This window comes from Pelobates fuscus, chromosome 3 (genome assembly GCF_036172605.1).
Source record: "Pelobates fuscus isolate aPelFus1 chromosome 3, aPelFus1.pri, whole genome shotgun sequence".
Taxonomy (NCBI): Eukaryota; Metazoa; Chordata; class Amphibia; order Anura; family Pelobatidae; genus Pelobates; species Pelobates fuscus.
In genome coordinates, this window is record NC_086319.1 from 178507792 (window position 1) to 178525521 (window position 17730).

At 40.9% G+C, this 17730-nt stretch overlaps 1 protein-coding gene across 1 annotated transcript; it reads left to right on the forward strand.

Moving 5' to 3' along the window:
• Nucleotides 1–360: 360 nt before the first annotated feature.
• Nucleotides 361–6583, forward strand: LOC134600965 (gastrotropin-like). The gene is made up of 4 exons (XM_063445356.1): nt 361–473; nt 1570–1742; nt 4883–4972; nt 6510–6583. Exons 1-4 carry the CDS (start codon nt 407–409, stop codon nt 6558–6560), a joined length of 381 nt encoding a protein of 126 aa, XP_063301426.1. The 5' UTR covers nt 361–406; the 3' UTR covers nt 6561–6583.
• Nucleotides 6584–17730: the final 11147 nt, after the last annotated feature.

The window sequence follows — 17730 nt, forward strand, 5'->3', positions numbered from 1 at the left end:
TCCTTCTTCTTCCATAACATGCATTGTGTTAATGCTCTAGGTAACTCTAAAGAGGAATTTTCCATTCTGGGAGATGATGACATTTTGCATTACCTTGCAAGAGGAGATAGAGATCTTTTGATTGCAAAACTCCCAGGTGATATCATCCCAGAGATAATGTCTTTGATTATCTAGATTTCTTTTATCACTATCTGAACCTGGTGATTTCTCTGTAGGTCAGTTACACCACTCTCAGTGCCTTATCAGATTGTCTGTACAATTCAGAGATGTGGTCTGATAAATGATGGGGGAGGAGCGACAAGACACAGGGTTTAAAACCTGGGCATCTCCAGTCTAGAATTATTCCCTTGTTATCCCACTGCATGCTTTCCTGACTTCTAGTCTACAAACCAGCAGCAGAAACACCATGGCCTTCAGTGGAAAATACGAAGTGGAATCCCAGGAAAACTATGACGCCTTCATGAAGCTCATTGGTGAGTAATATTACATTTTAATACAATATGAGACAAAAGACGAAGAGGCAAGTGATAGGATTACACAGACAGATACACACACAAACATACATATACATACGTTTAATTGATATCTCATAGATATACTATTACAATGTGTATACAACTATTGTTATATTGTGTGTATATAACTACTGCAACTTTCTGTCCCTCGTCTCTAATGTAATGCATCCTGTCAAGAGATAAGTATATCTGTTACCTTTATGTGAAATAAATATACTGTACAATTACTGTTCTTCTATTCTAATGTAATATAGCACAAAAAATATCAAATGCATCTGTTTTATAGAAATAAAATATACACTTTAAAACTAATACACTTGACTAGCAATTCTCGATGTTACTGTAAAGCAGCCTAAGCCTTGACGTGTTAAGTAGTTACATCACCTCTATATAAATAAAACACATGCACTGTTTAATTACCGCATTACCTGTAGCTCCCCTGTATGTTAATGGTTTACCTATTAAGGAAACATTTTTAGTAATGAGTCAACAAGTTACCTAGGGTTCATCGGGCAGAAGTTCCCTTCACTAAGCTAAGCCCAATAGTGCAGGTGTGAGCTTATTACCTAAATATGATCAGCTGACTCTCAGCCAATGAGCTGGCTCTGCATTGCAGATCTTAGCTTCCGATACCTAAAGGAAGCTTCAAGCAGTATTTTCTGGCCCTTACTTCCAGCTGGCAAAGGCAGGAAGCAAAACCCAGCAGAGCCAATGTTAGAATTTAAACCATTACTAAACAGTTTGTCTAGTTACATGATGGGAGCAGGCAGGGCATTCCTGGCGTCATAACCACTACAGCGATTTCTAGTGAATATGTTGCTATTCCAAACTTCTGGAATAAAAGGGAATCATGACATGTCACACATGTCATGTGTCCTTAAGGGGTTAAAGCCACCATCAATAATATATACATATTTACATTGCATAATAACAACTTCATTTCTAGTATCTCCTTTTTATTATAAAAGTAAAGTTAAAGTGTTTCATTATAACTGCTGTATCTCTTCCTCCATATATATTTTATTTTTTAAATGTACTCTTTTAATTTACTCAGGCATTCCTGATGATAAAATTGAGAAAGGGAGAGACTTTAAGTTCACCACTGAGGTTGTTCAGAATGGCAATGAATTTACTTGGTCACAGATTTTCCCAGGATACACTCTGACCAACAAGTTCACCGTAGGACAGGAGGCCGACATGGAGACCATGGGTGGCAAGAAGTTCAAGGTAAGGAGTTTTCTGTTTACTAGGTCTGCAGAAAATGTCTTTGCTTAATACTTGTACAGAGCATTGGAAACAATTCCCAATTCCCAATGACTCTGAAAAGCAGAAACCTGGAGGTCCTTAATGACTTGTGAAACCCCAAATGTTTAAACACAAAAATAATAATAATAATAATAATAATAATAATAATAATAATAATAATAATAACAAAAGCATTGTCCAAGAAGTATAAAATATTACATGTCCAGATATCCAATAGCAGTACAAAGCACAAAAACATAAGTGTATTCCATACAAAGGCACGTCAATTTCAGAACTAGATTACAGTCCTGATTTGGGACTTACTTCCTTCATTGGAGGGAAAGTGATGTCCCCAAGGCCAGTCTAAGTGAGGACTTTGGTGGCACGAGTAGGTTGCATTAGTTTTCTTTCACCAGCATGCTATTTGTGTTGATGACAGATGACTTTATGCACAGAATTAACATTCGCCAGCCTGGAAATCTCACTCTGGGTTGGCTAATGATGATGCTGGAGGCGGCGTTACACCACGCACAGCAAAGTGCATTATCTCTGTATGTGCCGCATTTCTTTGTGAAATGCTCCACATATAGACCCCAAGCACGAGGACTACTTCAAATCACCGACATGGTCATCATGGTACTTAGCATAACCTAATACATTGTTTTATCATTTATAAGGGAGAACAATATTACTTCATCTTCAAAGCTTGTAATTATGGGTATAAAATCCCTTTAAAATTGTTGGAGATGTCATACTCTGTAGATCTGTGGTATGAACATAGATATTTGGAAAAAAAGACATCATACATTACTGTAGCTAAAAAAATGAAATAATCATATGTGAACTATATTTGGCTTTTATCTACTATATGTAGAGGCAAATGGAAATGTTTTACAAGTAGCAAAATCATGTTTATTAATGCAATTTATTTTAACTAATTAGATCTTAAATGATGCTAATAAATTGCATTTCATATTTATACAAGATTACTCATGTCATTACATGTGACTTAAGTAATACTTGTCATAATCAATTTTCATAATATTGTATTATTCATGAGACATTTTATTAAATGTAACCTCTAATTAATTCAGCAGAATCGCTAAATGTTTCTATTATGTTGCAAATATTGTAGTATTGTTTTGATGTACTGGAATAAAACAAAATATATTTGGCCTTCTAATGCAGCGTATTGCTACAGTAAATCATTGTATGTAAACCACAAGAAAACATATACTATTTTTCTGTCTCTAACATTAATTAATGCATGACTGCTTACTTGGCAACATCTAAATAGATTTGATAGAATGTACCATAATATAGTTTTATAATCAGTAAACTTTGGATTTACTAAATAATCCAATTTGCAATATACATCTTAGTTTAAACCATCTCTCAATATAAATGTTTTACCTGAGCATGAGTTTTATACTGTTCCAAAAATAAATATTATGGGAGACTGTTTGAACACTGACAAATCAATAGGAAATCTATTAGGGATAGGGGTAGGGATAGGTAAAGTCCTAATTTGTATTGTACGGAAACTCTGTACCAATTTCACATACAATTACACTGCATGGATTTATTTTGCCTAGAATAGAAAAGATATTTACTTCCAGTCAGATACAAAGCATTTAACCAGTTATTAGCAACTTGGAGAAAGTATTCACTCACTAGTGATCTAGCATGGGGTGTAGTCATTCTTTGCCTTTGGTTCAAAACTCTAGCTAATTACAGAGAAGATGATGTCATATTGCAGATCCCTCGGTTGGTACTAGGGCAGAGTGAGTAAAAAAAGGATCAGGAAATGTTAAAGGACCACTATAGTGCCAAGTAAACAAACTCGTTTTCCTGGCACTATAGTGTTAATAGATCCACCCCACCCTCATGGCCCCCCTCCCGCCGGGCTCTAGGGGGAAGAAGGGGTTAAACACTTACCTGTCTCCAGCGCCGGGTTCCCTCGGTCCCTGGCAATATAAAATAAAAAAGTGAATTTTACTTACATTAACTCCCACGCTGTATGGTCTTGCTGCGGTCATCATAGGAAAGCAAGAGGCTAGTGAACATGCGCGGTAAAACTCTATACTGTGCCAATCAAATGCTTTCAATGTGGGAATTCTGATCTATAACTGTGTTTGATTCAGTTACATTAGCTGACGCACCTATAGTGGCTGTCATGAAGAGAGTCACTAGAACCAAGTAGACCATGCAATGGCAGCATTCATGTAAAACAGCAATGTTTTCAATTGCAGAGTTAATAACAATGCACCCAGACCACTTCATTAAAGTGAAATAGTCTTGGTGACTTTAGTATTCCTTTTAATTTGCCCTACTCTTCAAGGTAAGCAGTTGGGAGGAGAACGTTCTCCCCCACTGCCTTGTTTTAAGATTTCATTCACATAATGTTATTATGTTATTATTTATATAGCGCCAACAAATTCCGCAGCGCTTTACAGTGGGTGGACGAACAAACGTGTAGTTGTAACCAGACAAGTTGGACACACAGGAACAGAGATTAACTAGTAAATGGTGATTAAATGGTAACATGCATAGTATTCACAACCAGCCAGTCAGCTCTGGCTTTTCAAAATGTTTCCGGTTTGAATTTTCATTACTAAATTAACATTAAATAAATGAGTGATTTAATTAATAATCATTTTGCTAAATAGTAGTTATGATGAATAGCTAAACTGATTAAAAAAACACACTGTCTCACACTCAAATTGTGGCCCCATGCCATTTTATTGGCATGGAGTCATGCAGGTTGGTTCAGGCAGGTATTATTAGTCCATCCTCGGGCAATGGGCCACAATAAATCGTCTACTGTAGTATCACTGCTTTCTAAGTGCACTGGAGATCTCTCTGACATTAGGGAGAGTATCATGATAGGGTTTCATGTAACGTTCTTGTTATATATTATATCACAATTGCAGAAGGAGCACTGAGTTAATTTTATAGTTGAAGAATGGGTTTAAGAGCTAATGCCATAATAAAGCTTGGGTCTCTGAAAATCACTGCTCTGCAGTGCAATGGGAAATTCTTTCACATCTAGCTTATTATAATCCTGTGTAAGTAGGAGCTTTATGTGATCACTAACACTAACAATAAACTTTCATTTGCAGACAACTGTTAAACTGGACGGTGGAAAACTTGTTGTTGATTTCCCTAAATACCATCAAACCACAGAGATTTCTGGTGGAAAGCTAGTGGAGGTGAGTTGTTGGTTTTACACATTTCCATCTGAATTAAACTGAAAAAAGAAATAAAACCTAACAAATCAGACACCTGAAAAGGCAGGCAATGTTGATATATATATATATGTATATATATATGTATATATATATATATATATATATATATATATATATATATATATATATGTATATATATATATATATATATATATATATATATGTATGTATATATATATATATATATATGTGTATATATATATATATATATATATATATATATATATAAACTACGTTTATATTTTTTGTGTTTTATTAATAACACATTTTCACTTGCATCTGTAATTAGAACATAATATTTCCCTGCATGTGTCTGGCCTTTTTTCATTTAAATGATGGCTCAATCCATGAAGGGAAAATTCCACATTTATTAGAAAACAAACAAAATACTCGAGTGCACTAGAACATATACTGTATACCAGCTAATAAGGTAGCAGCCAATGCAACACGATCCCAACAACCCTGCACTCAAATAAGAACAGAAAAAGGAAAGATGTACCCAACGACATCCACTAGAAGAGACCTTAATGAACAAACAAGGTCTGTTCTAGTGGATTTTTAAGAACATCTCGTTTTTTTCTATTCCACAGTTTCACTAAAGTTTTTTTCACTAAAGTTTAAATTTAAAGTGAACTCCAAATGATCTATATATATTTAAAGTTAATATGTCAGGATTATTCACTAAAGTGAAAATTGTCAGGAATTTAAAGGGAATTTCAAATTTAGGGCAAAAATAGTAGAACTCTAAAAATCCTCTGGTCCCCTATTTTGAAATTACATTTGAAATTGATTTTTAATTTACTGTGACGTCATGATAAAAGGAAACATCCATTAATGCTCGCTGAATTGCTCCAAAGCTCTATTATACAGTCATGCACAGCATTGAAAAGAGGAAAATGGAGAAGACGGAATTCCTATAAAAGAATCTGCCTTCAAATCATTGCATTCAAATTTGAGTGTTATTAAAGCGATTCTGCATTTAAGAAAATCCAGTGTTACAGAGAAGGGTACAGCAGTGCACCTCACCCTGTTATTGGTGTTCTTAGAGCAGGGTCACAGTGGCATCCTCCAAATCCTAGGATAGATATCCAGTTCATCTTGTGAGCTCTGAAGATGCTGTGGGATGTGTTTCCCTTTGCGCTCAGCCAGGCATGGTAGGAGTTGTAGTTCATGTCATCTTGGTTAAAGATATTGCCTTATCCCTAGAAGGTTCAATAACTGCACATTGTAGATGGTGTCGACAGTAAATCCACCTCTCTCATCCAGGCTTTCCGTGACTGAGAGTCATTGGAGTTGCAGTGAACAAAATCTAATGTGAATTATTTATTTCACTAAGGGTTATATCTTGGGTTAATAGCACTATTCCAGATTTATTTTCTTCTTTTTTTTCTTTCACAATTCAAGCTTTGCGTTTACTAGACCTTAAAATTGCCAGAGAGTAACTTAAATTCTAAAAACATTTTTATTTACTTATTTACTTTTTTTTTTTTTTTTTTAGATCTCCGAAGCCGGTGGTGTCACCTTTAAAAGAGTTAGCAAGAAATTGTAAAATGTGACCCCTGTATCACAGACTGATATGCTTTCATTTCATACAAATAAACATGTTTTGCTTATTATTTCTTTTGTATGTGTTTTTCTTTTCCATTTTCTTAAGAGTAAGTTAGTGGGAAAACATAGGGTTTATCAAAAGAAGGAGACTTAACCCCCTAAGGACACATGACATGTGTGACATGTCATGATTCCCTTTTATTCCAGAAGTTTGGTCCTTAGGGGGTTAAAGGAACACCCTGTAATGGTTATGGTGTCAGGAATGTCATAGCATTGTAGGTAGTCAAACTGTTTGGCAAATTACCTGGGGTCTACCTAGTACCAGTCACCTACTCCATGAGAGCAGGAAGCAATGTAGGGCTTAGTTCTCTAACTCTAGACACTCTAAGAAAATGAGCTGGCCAATTATGTCAGGGTTTAGTTTTATCATTCCTTTAAGTAATATTCAGAGATGATATAGACAGGCCATCAAGTTAAATCCATGAAGTTACTGACTATAAAATTGGTCAACTCTTGTACTAAAATGGATTAAAAAGCCAAATTACCATGTGGAAGAATGATATCCTCTATTTTAACACAGCTGAAGAGATTAATGGGGGTGTTATTACACAATATAGTGTAGGTCAAGGGTTTTTTTTTTTCATCCATTGACAAAACAGCTTCTCCACAGTGAGAAATTAAGGGAAATGTGTCCATAGGGACGTACACAAATAATCACTCGCAAGATATACAGTGCTCATAAAAAAAATAATATTTACCTCAGATCAGAGGAAATAGTAAGTAGACCCGTCAGATTATTTAACTTTGTGCACTTTTCCTTTAACCATTTTAATTTTTCCAAACTAACCTCTGCTGATTATTTATTTATTGTGTGTGTTTTTCATATGTTTAATTTATATTAGAAATTTCACAGACTGAGTGTGTACTGCTGCCATAAAAAAAAAAAAAAAAAAAAAACAGATGTATTCACTGTTACTGCCTCTAAACACAGCAATACCCCACCTGTAAACTGCTAGGTCAGCAATATTTATTATTACCCTTAACTCACTGGATTGTGCTTCATGCTACACCAAGGATTTCCTTTTCTCTCTGTGTTTTTTTCTGAGTGCATTTATAGAAAAGAAGAGGTAGGGTGTCACCTCAATACACCAAGGCGTTTATTTGAGCCAGTCCACTTTTTGGCTCTACACTTGTGAGTTTGACCATTTTATGTTTCTCTAACTCCCCTTTTTTGTTCATACTACACTATGTATCAGGCTTCCCCAAACTCCGGCCCTCCAGATGTTGCTGGACTACAACTCCCATGATTCTTACCCTATCTATTCCATTCATAGAATCATGGGAGTTGTAGTTCAGCAACATCTGGAGGGCCAGAGTTTGGGGAAGCCTGCTATATATCTTTTTTCAATGTATAGCCCAGTCATAAGATTTCACCCCTGTAGTGCCTATATAGGGGTAAGCTGTACTCCTAATTCTAACTCAGCGCTCCACCATAAGGGTCAGGTAGAGGGCTTTACCTTCTAGCACCTTTCCTTTTCCTCCATTCTAATTTACATGTTCATTGTTGCTTAGTCTATTGTCTATAACTTTTCCAAAGTCCTCTTCATTTAAATTATCTCCAAATCAATCCTATTTAGGGTATTAGGTGCTTGTTGGTTCCTTACCCCACAATGTAATTAAATGTCTTCTGCCACTTACCTGCCCAGTCACCAAATGTATCCTAATCCCACTGTAGATAATTTATATTATTATTAGGAAGTATTACTTTACTGAGAGGGTAGTGGATACATGGAATAGCCTTCCAGCTGAAGTGGTAGATGTTAACACAGTAAAGGAGTTTAAGCATGCGTGGGATAGGCATAAGGCTATCCTAACTATAAGATAAGGCTAGGGACTAATGAAAGTATTTAGAAAATTGGGCAGACTAGATGGGCCGAATGGTTCTTATCTGCCGTCACATTCTATGTTTCTATGTTTCTATATCATGTTCAGACATTATCTTACATAGTTGTGTATCATCTGCAAACATTGACCCATGGCTGATGATCCCTATTTCAAGATCATTAATAAACAGATTAAAGAGTGGACCCAGGACAGGACCAGCTTATTCACTTTTGTCCTAATTTAAAATTTAAAATGTATAACTACTTTCTGCAAGGTATCTGTAAGCAATGCTTTATTCTAGAACGAGATTTATCATCTATCAACTAGTTTCACTTTGTACAGAGTATGGAACTGTATCAAAAGTAATGCTTTCGTTGCCTGATGAAAGGTACACATGATTTTTTAGATCCTTTTAACTTTTCACTGAGCTGCAAGTTTGCTGAAAGCATTTGTTGTAAAAAACATTCTATAACTTGGCTGCAAGTAGAATAAATATAGTTAATATGAAATATTACATTACATTAAATTCTTGGCAAATTAATTCTTCAAAAGGAAACACTGAGATCCTCCTCAAGTCATCACATTGCATTAAAGCTTAGCTATTATCTAATTGTACAATCCTTCTTAGGTAACAGGTCACGTCTGCATATTAAGATATACCATAAGAAATCACGGGAATAGCAGGAAGATTAGGACATCATAACTCACTCGGATATATTCACTGCACAGTGAGTTGTGGTTAGTGAATAATTAAGATTTTTTTCCAATCTGGTATTTTAGCTTACATTTTTCAACTCCATGTTCTCTCATTATTTTCTGAAACACAGAGATTTCCATCTTGGGTTAGGAGCCAAAAGTCATGATGTTTGAGAAGTTCACACCCTGATAATCTCTTCCACACCCCACCTGCCACTCTCCCATAACTGCTACTGGTGTATCTCCCCCACAACTCCAACAAATTTATTTTCTTTAATTTATTCACATTGTACCTTTTTTCCTCATCACTTGTACATCTGCCCTTTTGTAACACACATTTCTTCTTCATTATTCCTTTGTCTTTTTCCATCTGTGGCGGACCACCTGGCACCCCGACTGGGTGCCTCCACCAATCACTGCTTCCTAGTGCTCACGAGTACTTCCAAGCACTCCACCAGACAACTTCAGCATTGTAGTCCCCACTTCCAGCGTTACAGCTTGGTTGGGGTCTCACTGTCCTCCACCCAGCCTGGACCCAAACACATGAGATGAGACTATGTTTAGCGTAAGCAGGAACTCGTTTATTGGCAGCCACAACTGCCCTTATATGCAGGTCCCCATGCAAACTCAATTATCTCCAGGCACAGAAAACACATTTTAACAACCTCCCAAGGGTATCTCTAAAACACAACCCCTGATAGCTCTGATCTGGGGGTCCAACATATCCAAAAACCAACAGATTGGTTCAGGAGTTCGGGATTTCCATGGAGTTCATAATTTAACCGACCACACATGAGGCTCCTGCCCAATAGAGTTCCATGAAATCAGGCTGTGTGGTCGGTCTCTTTCAGGAGTACAAGATCCACTAAAACGAACTAATGGACTGTTCGTGCGTATACTCACCCAATGTATCTTGTTCGGGAGTATGCTCCCACCTATTGCCATTCAGTTCACATGAAACCAACTGAACATAACTGGAGGTGGAAGTAGAACTACTCATACGAACCAGGGGATTCCAACGAAAGCAAGCCACAGCTATTTCCTTCGGTATTTTCAGCTGGTTATACTCGTAACCAGAGACCGACCGCAAGGCCAAACCTTATGGAACTATTGTCGGCTACTGTTGCCTGTGCGGTTGGTCATAACTTTCAACATCCATAACTCCCGAACCCCTGGTCCGATCAGGGTGATCTTTGAGTATGTTACTCACCCAGATCAGGGCTATCAGGGGATCCCCTAGTTAGGAGTGTACTCCAGGTATTTGGGGTACATCCAGAAAGTGGGGAAATAAAGTACATGATTAAGGGTATTATGTGTCATGCTGAGGGGAGGAGATGTGTGGGAGGTAACTCATGTGTAATTGGTGTATTGTGTAATTATTGTAAATCCCTACCTTGCATGGGAGAATCCTTTATGTGAATAAATGAGTGTTCCTGCTTAACCCTCAAAGTGAAGTGTCGTCTCATTCTTGGGGGGAATTTGACTGTATGCCGATTGCCAGGAGTGTAAGCTGTTCGTAGGGCTTTTCCTGTTCGGCTGCTTCCAGGGTTCGTGTGTTTCCTGTTCGGGAGTTGGGGGATTCGTGCAGTTTGGAGTTCGGGAGATTGGTGATTGCAGTAGCTGCTGGTCTATCTGAAAGGGGATTATCGCCTAAACGGTTTTTATCCTCTTGTGAGCGAAACGGTCCGTTACAAGTACAAAAGGCACGAACAGTGCCTTTAACCAAGGTTTATCACAGGGGCCATAGTCCTGGAGCAGGAGGCTACTCCAAAAGCCTGTGGCGAGGTTCTGTTCGCCACACCATCTTAGTCCAACTCAATTTCAACTTACAATTTTCCTCTCATCATTGCGTCATATTGCTACCCCATTTAATCCACTACCATTCTCTCTTCACTCTCATGTTTCCCCTGTATTACCCACCAACCTCCATGCTTTCACCTGGTCTGTCCTTCCCGTGGCCTCTGTATTACTTTTGATGGCATTCATAGGCGTGCGCACGGGGTGTGCCGGGTGTTCCTGGGCACACCCTAATCCCCGCGGCCGCCTATGTATTGAGACCGGCAGGGGAGATCTCAGGATCTCCCCTGCCGGCTCATGCAGAGCCGGCGCTATCCTAGCGCCGGCTCTGCTCTCAGCCTCCCCTCACCGGCTCACAGGCAGTGAGGGAGGCAGGAGAGGACCGGCGGAGCTCTTGCCAGCAGCTCCGCCGGGTTCCTCTCGCGAGATCTGAGCGTTGCCGCGGCAACGCTCAGATCTCGCGTGAGTGAACTCTAGCCCTGCGGGGCTAGAGTTCACTCTCCACTGGACCACCAGGGATGGATGGCAGCCGCAGGATCCCCCCTCCCAGGCATAAGGTAAGAAGGGAGGGGGGATAACTGATCTGCCCCCACCTCCACTGGACCACCAGGGAAGGCAGCAAGGAAAGATCCCCCCTCCCTACATAAAGTAAGAAGGGAGGGGGGATATCAAGTAATGTACCGGCACCTCCACCCCCCACAATCACCCACACACACACATACACAGCACCAACACACATACAGCACCCACAGACATACACAGCACCCACACACATACAGCACCCACACACATACAGCACCCACACACATACACAGCGCCTATACACATACAGCACCCACACACATACAGCACCTATACACATACAGCACCCACACACATACAGCACCCACACACATACAGCACCCACACACATACAGCACCTATACACATACACAGCACCAAAACACATACAGCACCCACACACATACACAGCACCTACACACATACAGCACCTACACACATACAGCACCCACAGACATACACATCACCCACACACATACACAGCACCAACACACACAGCACCCTCACAAACACACAGCACTCTCACACTCATTACACAAACAGCACCATCACAAACACAAACAGGACCCTAACAAACACACACACAGCACACTACCAGTACCCTCACACACAAACAGCACCCTCACACACAGTACATTTACAGCACCCTCACAAGTGCACACACACACACAAACAGCACCCTGACACACAGTACATTCACAGCACCCTCACAAGCATGCACACACAAACACCCTCACCCACATAGTACACTACCAGCACCCTCACACAGCACACACACAGCTTTGTGTGTGTGTGTATATATATATATATATATATATATATATCTAGATATATATATATATATATATATATATATACATACATATATATATATACACATACATACATATATATATATATATATATACACGCCGCGTGTGCTTGTGCTTTAGGGTGCACACCCTAATGCAATGGGCTGCGCACGCCTATGATGCCATTAAACAATATATCACTGGAAACCAGCTTGTAGTTTTAATTTCTGTCACCTTTGCCACTCAGAGTCATGTAGCTGCAGCACAAATAATGGACGTATGAGGAAGGGGTCATGCTAAAGTATTAGTGCGTGTTACAGAGACCCTCCATGCTATCTGGATAAATTAATCAAAATGACATTGGGATAGTTGACGAGATCCTCTGATCACTCCAACAACCAATGCCGGGCCCCTGACTGCCATGGGCTCTTAGTCTACAACTAATGTGTCTGAGTGGTTAATCTGCCGTTGGATGAGTTCCTGAAAACAAATGCTTTCTTGAAAGAAGCTCAGTTTAACTGAAAAACATAAATTAAATTTCATGATTGCAATTATAAGTTTCATAAGAATTTTTTTTCTACTTCTATTTTGTCCTACATGTTGTAGACCGTAGTCCTACTATTTATATTTAAATATTCCTTCCTGTATATCTTGTAGCACATGGTGGGGTTCAAGGCCGGATTAAGAGCCCATTGGGCCCGGTTCTGACAATTATGATGGGCCTAATTACAGAATCTTATCGAAAGAAAACACTAAAACAGACGTACACCTGGTGGAAGTGGAGGAAAACTCACAGGATATAAATATCAGAAAACACATACCCTATGGTAATCTCTCGCTTTCATCTTTCAAGTAAATCCATACCCCCTAACAGCAGTGTCCAGTGAAGCAGGATTTCGGTGGGCAGGGTAAAAGGGTGGAGAGAACGTGTATGTAGTGAATGTACACTGAGGCAGCAAGAGCATTTTCATAGTGTGCAAAGTCAGCTTTACCTTAACTAATTTCATTGTCAGACAGTCTACACCAGTTTTGTTCCCCTACATCCCTCTTAAGTTTCCATACTTAACCCCCTTAGTGATGAATGATGGACCTGGTTCGTCATGCCAGGGAAGCAGTTAACGCCGGATGACGGACCGGGTCCATCATGTGCTAAAGTTAACGCCAGATCAGAGCGAGCACATGTGCTGCAGGGACTTCTGATCAGCCTCCCTGCTCTTCCGGGTCCAGTGTGAAGTGCAGCGAGAAGGATCAGCAGTGACCTTCTCCCTGTGTAAAAAAATAAAGTTAGTTTAAAATCCCACCCATTTTAAATAAAAATTAACCCTTTCCCAGAATTTTTTTTTTTTTTTTTAACCACTGAGGGTCAACTTTTTTTTTTACCCCTCAGGGTTTCAATTTATTTAATAAATTAAAATATTTTAAAATTATATATTTTGCTAGCAGGGTTGGGTGGGAGTTTTGGGAAATAGGTTATTGCTTAATTGCTTACTGCTAGTTAAGGGTTAACGGCATGGGCATCCGCAGGAATTTTTCCAGGGATAGGGGGCATAATTGTAATGACATCCATGCTTGGTCCCTTTTTGACAGTGTCATGAAAGGGAAGGGGCATAGTCATTATCATATAAAGCCAGGGTGAATAGCGTTTTCACAACTATGGGACACTGTGGGATAGTGTTCCTTTGAGCAAATTAAAGGAACATTCTGGTCACCATAACAACTTCATCTAAATGAAAATGCTAGGATGCCAGGAAGCCCCTGGGTGTTCTCTTTCCTTTAAGGGGTTAAACAGCTCTCATACGGTTTAACCTGTAAGGCTTCCTCCAGCTCCAAATCTCCAGGTCGCTCAGTGGTATTCGGCTTCTGAAACGGCATGTCAGGAAGTGCAGATTGACGTCAGGCATGGGTGCTGCAGATTGGCTAGAGTGGTCAATTGATGCTCTAAGCCAATCGCTAGTTCCCGGTTCATAAAAATGTTTTACTTTTTTTATGAATGGGGGGCTAGTGATTGGCTTAGAGTGCCAGCTGACCGCTCTAGCCAATCATCAACACACCTACCCAGCGGCACTCTGTGCTTCCTGACACTTAATAAATAAAAGTGAAATCATTAACACTGATATTTTTTTTTTACCTGGGGAGATGAGAAGGTCTAACGTTTCCCTGCCAGGCCTAGGTACCAAAGCCTTGTAAAGTGGAGGGTTCACTTCACTTGTCCTTCCTGCTCAAATCTTCTTTTCTTCTCCTTCATTTGACACAGCCTTCTTTTTCTTCTGACACTGTCTTCTCTCCTCCTTGGCTTCTTTTGCTCCTTTACCTTTCTGCTGCTTTCTGCTTATTTTGGCCCCTTTCTGCTTCTTTCTCTTTCTGATCCCTTTCTGCTCCTTGCTACCCTTTTCTGCTCCTTCTCCTACTTTACCTTTGTGCTTTTTCTGATTCTTTCTGCTCCTCTACCTTTGTGCTCCTTCTGTCCCTTTCTTCTCTTTGCAGACCCTTCCTTTTCCTTGCAGACCCTTCCTGCTCCTTGCTGCACCTTGCTGTCCCTTGCAGACCCTTCCTGCTCCTTGCTGCCCTTACTGCTCATTGCAGACCCTTCCTGCTCCTTGCAGACCCTTCCTGCTAATTTCTGCTCCTTCTCCTACTTTATGTTTGTGCTCCTTCTGCTCCTTCCAGCTCATTGCTGACCCTTCCTGTTCATTTCTGTTCCTTCTCCTACTTTACCTTTGTGCTCCTTCTGTCCCTTACTGCTCCTTGCTGCCCTTTCCAGCTCCTTGCTGACTCTTTCTGACCCTTCCTGCTCCTTGCTGACCCTTCCTGCTCCTTGCAGACCCTCCCTGCTCCTTGCTGCTCATTTCTGTTCCTTTGTCCTCCTTCTCCTACTTTACGTTTTGTGCTCCTTGCTGTCTCTTCCAGCTCCTTGCTGCCCCTTTCTGCTCCTTGATGTCCCTTCCTGCTCATTTCTGTTCCTTCTCATTCTCTTACTTTACCTTCCTGATCCTTGCTGACCCTTCCTGTAGGCTGCCTCCCCCCAATCCCTCACTTACCTGATCTATAGGCTGTCTCCCCCCAACCCTCACTTTCCTGATCTATAGGCTGCCTCCCCCCATGTCTCACTTCCCTGATCTACAGGCTGCCCCCCCCATCCCTCACTTCCCTGATCTATAGGCTGCCCCATCCCTTACTTCCCTGATCTATAGGCTGCCCCCATCCTTCACTTCCCTGATCTATAGGCTGCCCCCATTCCTCAGTTCCCTGATCTATAGTGCCCCCCATGCCTTACTTCCCTGATCTATAGGCTTCCCCCATTCCTCACTTCCCTCATCTATAGGCTGCCTCCCCCTATGCCTTACTTCCCTAAGCTATAGGCTGCCCCCCTAGGCCTCACTTCCCTGATCTATAGGCTGCCCCCCTATGCCTCACTTCCATGATCTATAGGTTGCCCCCCACTATGCCTCACTTCCCTGATCTATAGGCTGCCCCTCCCATTCCTCACTTCCCTGATTTATAGGCTGCCCCTCCCATCCCTTACTTCCCTGATCTATAGGCTGCCCCCATCCTTCACTTCCCTGATCTATAGGCTGCCCCCATTCCTCAGTTCCCTGATCTATAGTGCCCCCCATGCCTTACTTCCCTGATCTATAGGCTTCCCCCATGCCTCACTTCCCTCATCTATAGGCTGCCTCCCCCTATGCCTTACTTCCCTAAGCTATAGGCTGCCCCCCTAGGCCTCACTTCCCTGATCTATAGGCTGCCCCCCTATGCCTCACTTCCATGATCTATAGGTTGCCCCCCACTATGCCTCACTTCCCTGATCTATAGGCTGCCCCTCCCATTCCTCACTTCCCTGATTTATAGGCTGCCCCTCCCATGCCTCACTTCCCTGACTTATAGGCTGCCCCCCTATGCCTCACTTCCCTGATCTATAGGCTGCCCCCCTATGCCTCACTTCCCTGATCTATAGGCTGCCTCCTATGCCTCACTTCCCTGATATATAGGTTGCCCCCATGCCTCACTTCCGTGATGCCTCACTTCCCTGATCTATAGGCTGCCCCCTATGCCTCACTTCCCTGATCTATAGGCTGCTACCCCATGCCTCACTTCTCTGATCGATAGGCTGCCCCCTATGCCTCACTTCCCTGTTCTATAGGCTGCCCCCCATGCCTCACTTCCCTGATCTATAGGCCGCCCCCCAAATGCCTTACTTCCCTGATCTATAGCCCTCCCCTCCAATGCCTCACTTCCCTGATCTATAGGGTGCCTCCTATGCCTCACTTCCCTGATCTATAGCCCCCCTATGCCTCACTTCCATGATGTGTAGGCTGTCTCTGGCTGCATGTGCTGCTCCCCTTCAGATTCAGTCAAGAGAGAGAAGCTTGGATAAGATGTTGCTTCTGTATTGCACTGTATTTTCAATCACACGAAAAATAGCAGAACAAGCTGAAAAATGCAGGGGGGTGGGCAAGTGCTCCCCCTTGCTCCCCCCACCCCCCCACCCCCACCCTCTCCGCGGACGCCCATGTGTATGTCTAGAAGCTCAATTACATTCTCGTTAATCATACAGGCTCATAACTAGTATAATCCTCTGGCACAACATGCTTCCATATAGGACATAAGCTACTGTTATATACACTTATATTGTACCCATTTGTTTTCAATTTGCCCTTACAAGTGTCAGTCCCCTTGGCACAGGGGTCAGTCTAAACTTGGTTAGTTGTTTGTGTTTATTTAATAATGTGACCAGTGGTTCTTATAGTCAAAAAGCCATCACACCTACCAGTATTTACTGATTATCTCTGTGACATGTGGGTTTATGATACTTAGGTAACCGAGGAAGCTCCCATCTAGTACAGGGTGTAGGCTGACATGCAAGCTTTTTATGGCCTGAAGGCTGGGTATCTCTATATAAATGGGCATGTATCTCAGAAGTTACATTTTGATTTATTTTAACTGTTTGCCTCAACGAGTCCAGAGGGACACCCATTGTTCAAATATTGTCATTTTATCTTAAGTTGTCTTTTTAATGCTGTTTTGCTAACTTTCCCGCCATATTAATGTAGCACTGCTTGAACTTGATCATGCCACAGGGAGTACACAAGATCTTGCACTCAATCATCTCTACTTGCACTGGTTCCCCCTAACATGATGACGTGCTATAGATCGCATGTATTGCACTATATGCCATCGGTTCGCACACTAAATGTGATTATTATTAGTTAACCCGATGTCTGGCATTTGTATTTAACTTCAAGCTTACAAAACAGGCTAGGACGACCTGTATGGTTGGCTTGTTACTCAGCATGTATTTCCTATGTTACTTTTCTTGTTCTTAAAAAAGAAAAAGTGCAGCTTTTCATGTTTATTCATGCATATATGTTGCAAAGGTACCCTCTGTTATATGTCATTTTTAATGCCTGTATTGCACTCTGCACTTAAAACACAAAGAATAAA

What these genes read in the sequence shown, in the direction of transcription:
- LOC134600965 (XM_063445356.1), top strand. Translation starts at nt 407, where the DNA reads ATGGCCTTCAGTGGAAAATACGAAGTGGAATCCCAGGAAAACTATGAC. An exon ending in CGCCTTCATGAAGCTCATTG is followed by an intron (nt 474 to 1,569) that starts GTGAGTAATATT and finishes TAATTTACTCAG; the next exon opens with GCATTCCTGATGATAAAATT. An exon ending in TGGGTGGCAAGAAGTTCAAG is followed by an intron (nt 1,743 to 4,882) that starts GTAAGGAGTTTT and finishes TTTCATTTGCAG; the next exon opens with ACAACTGTTAAACTGGACGG.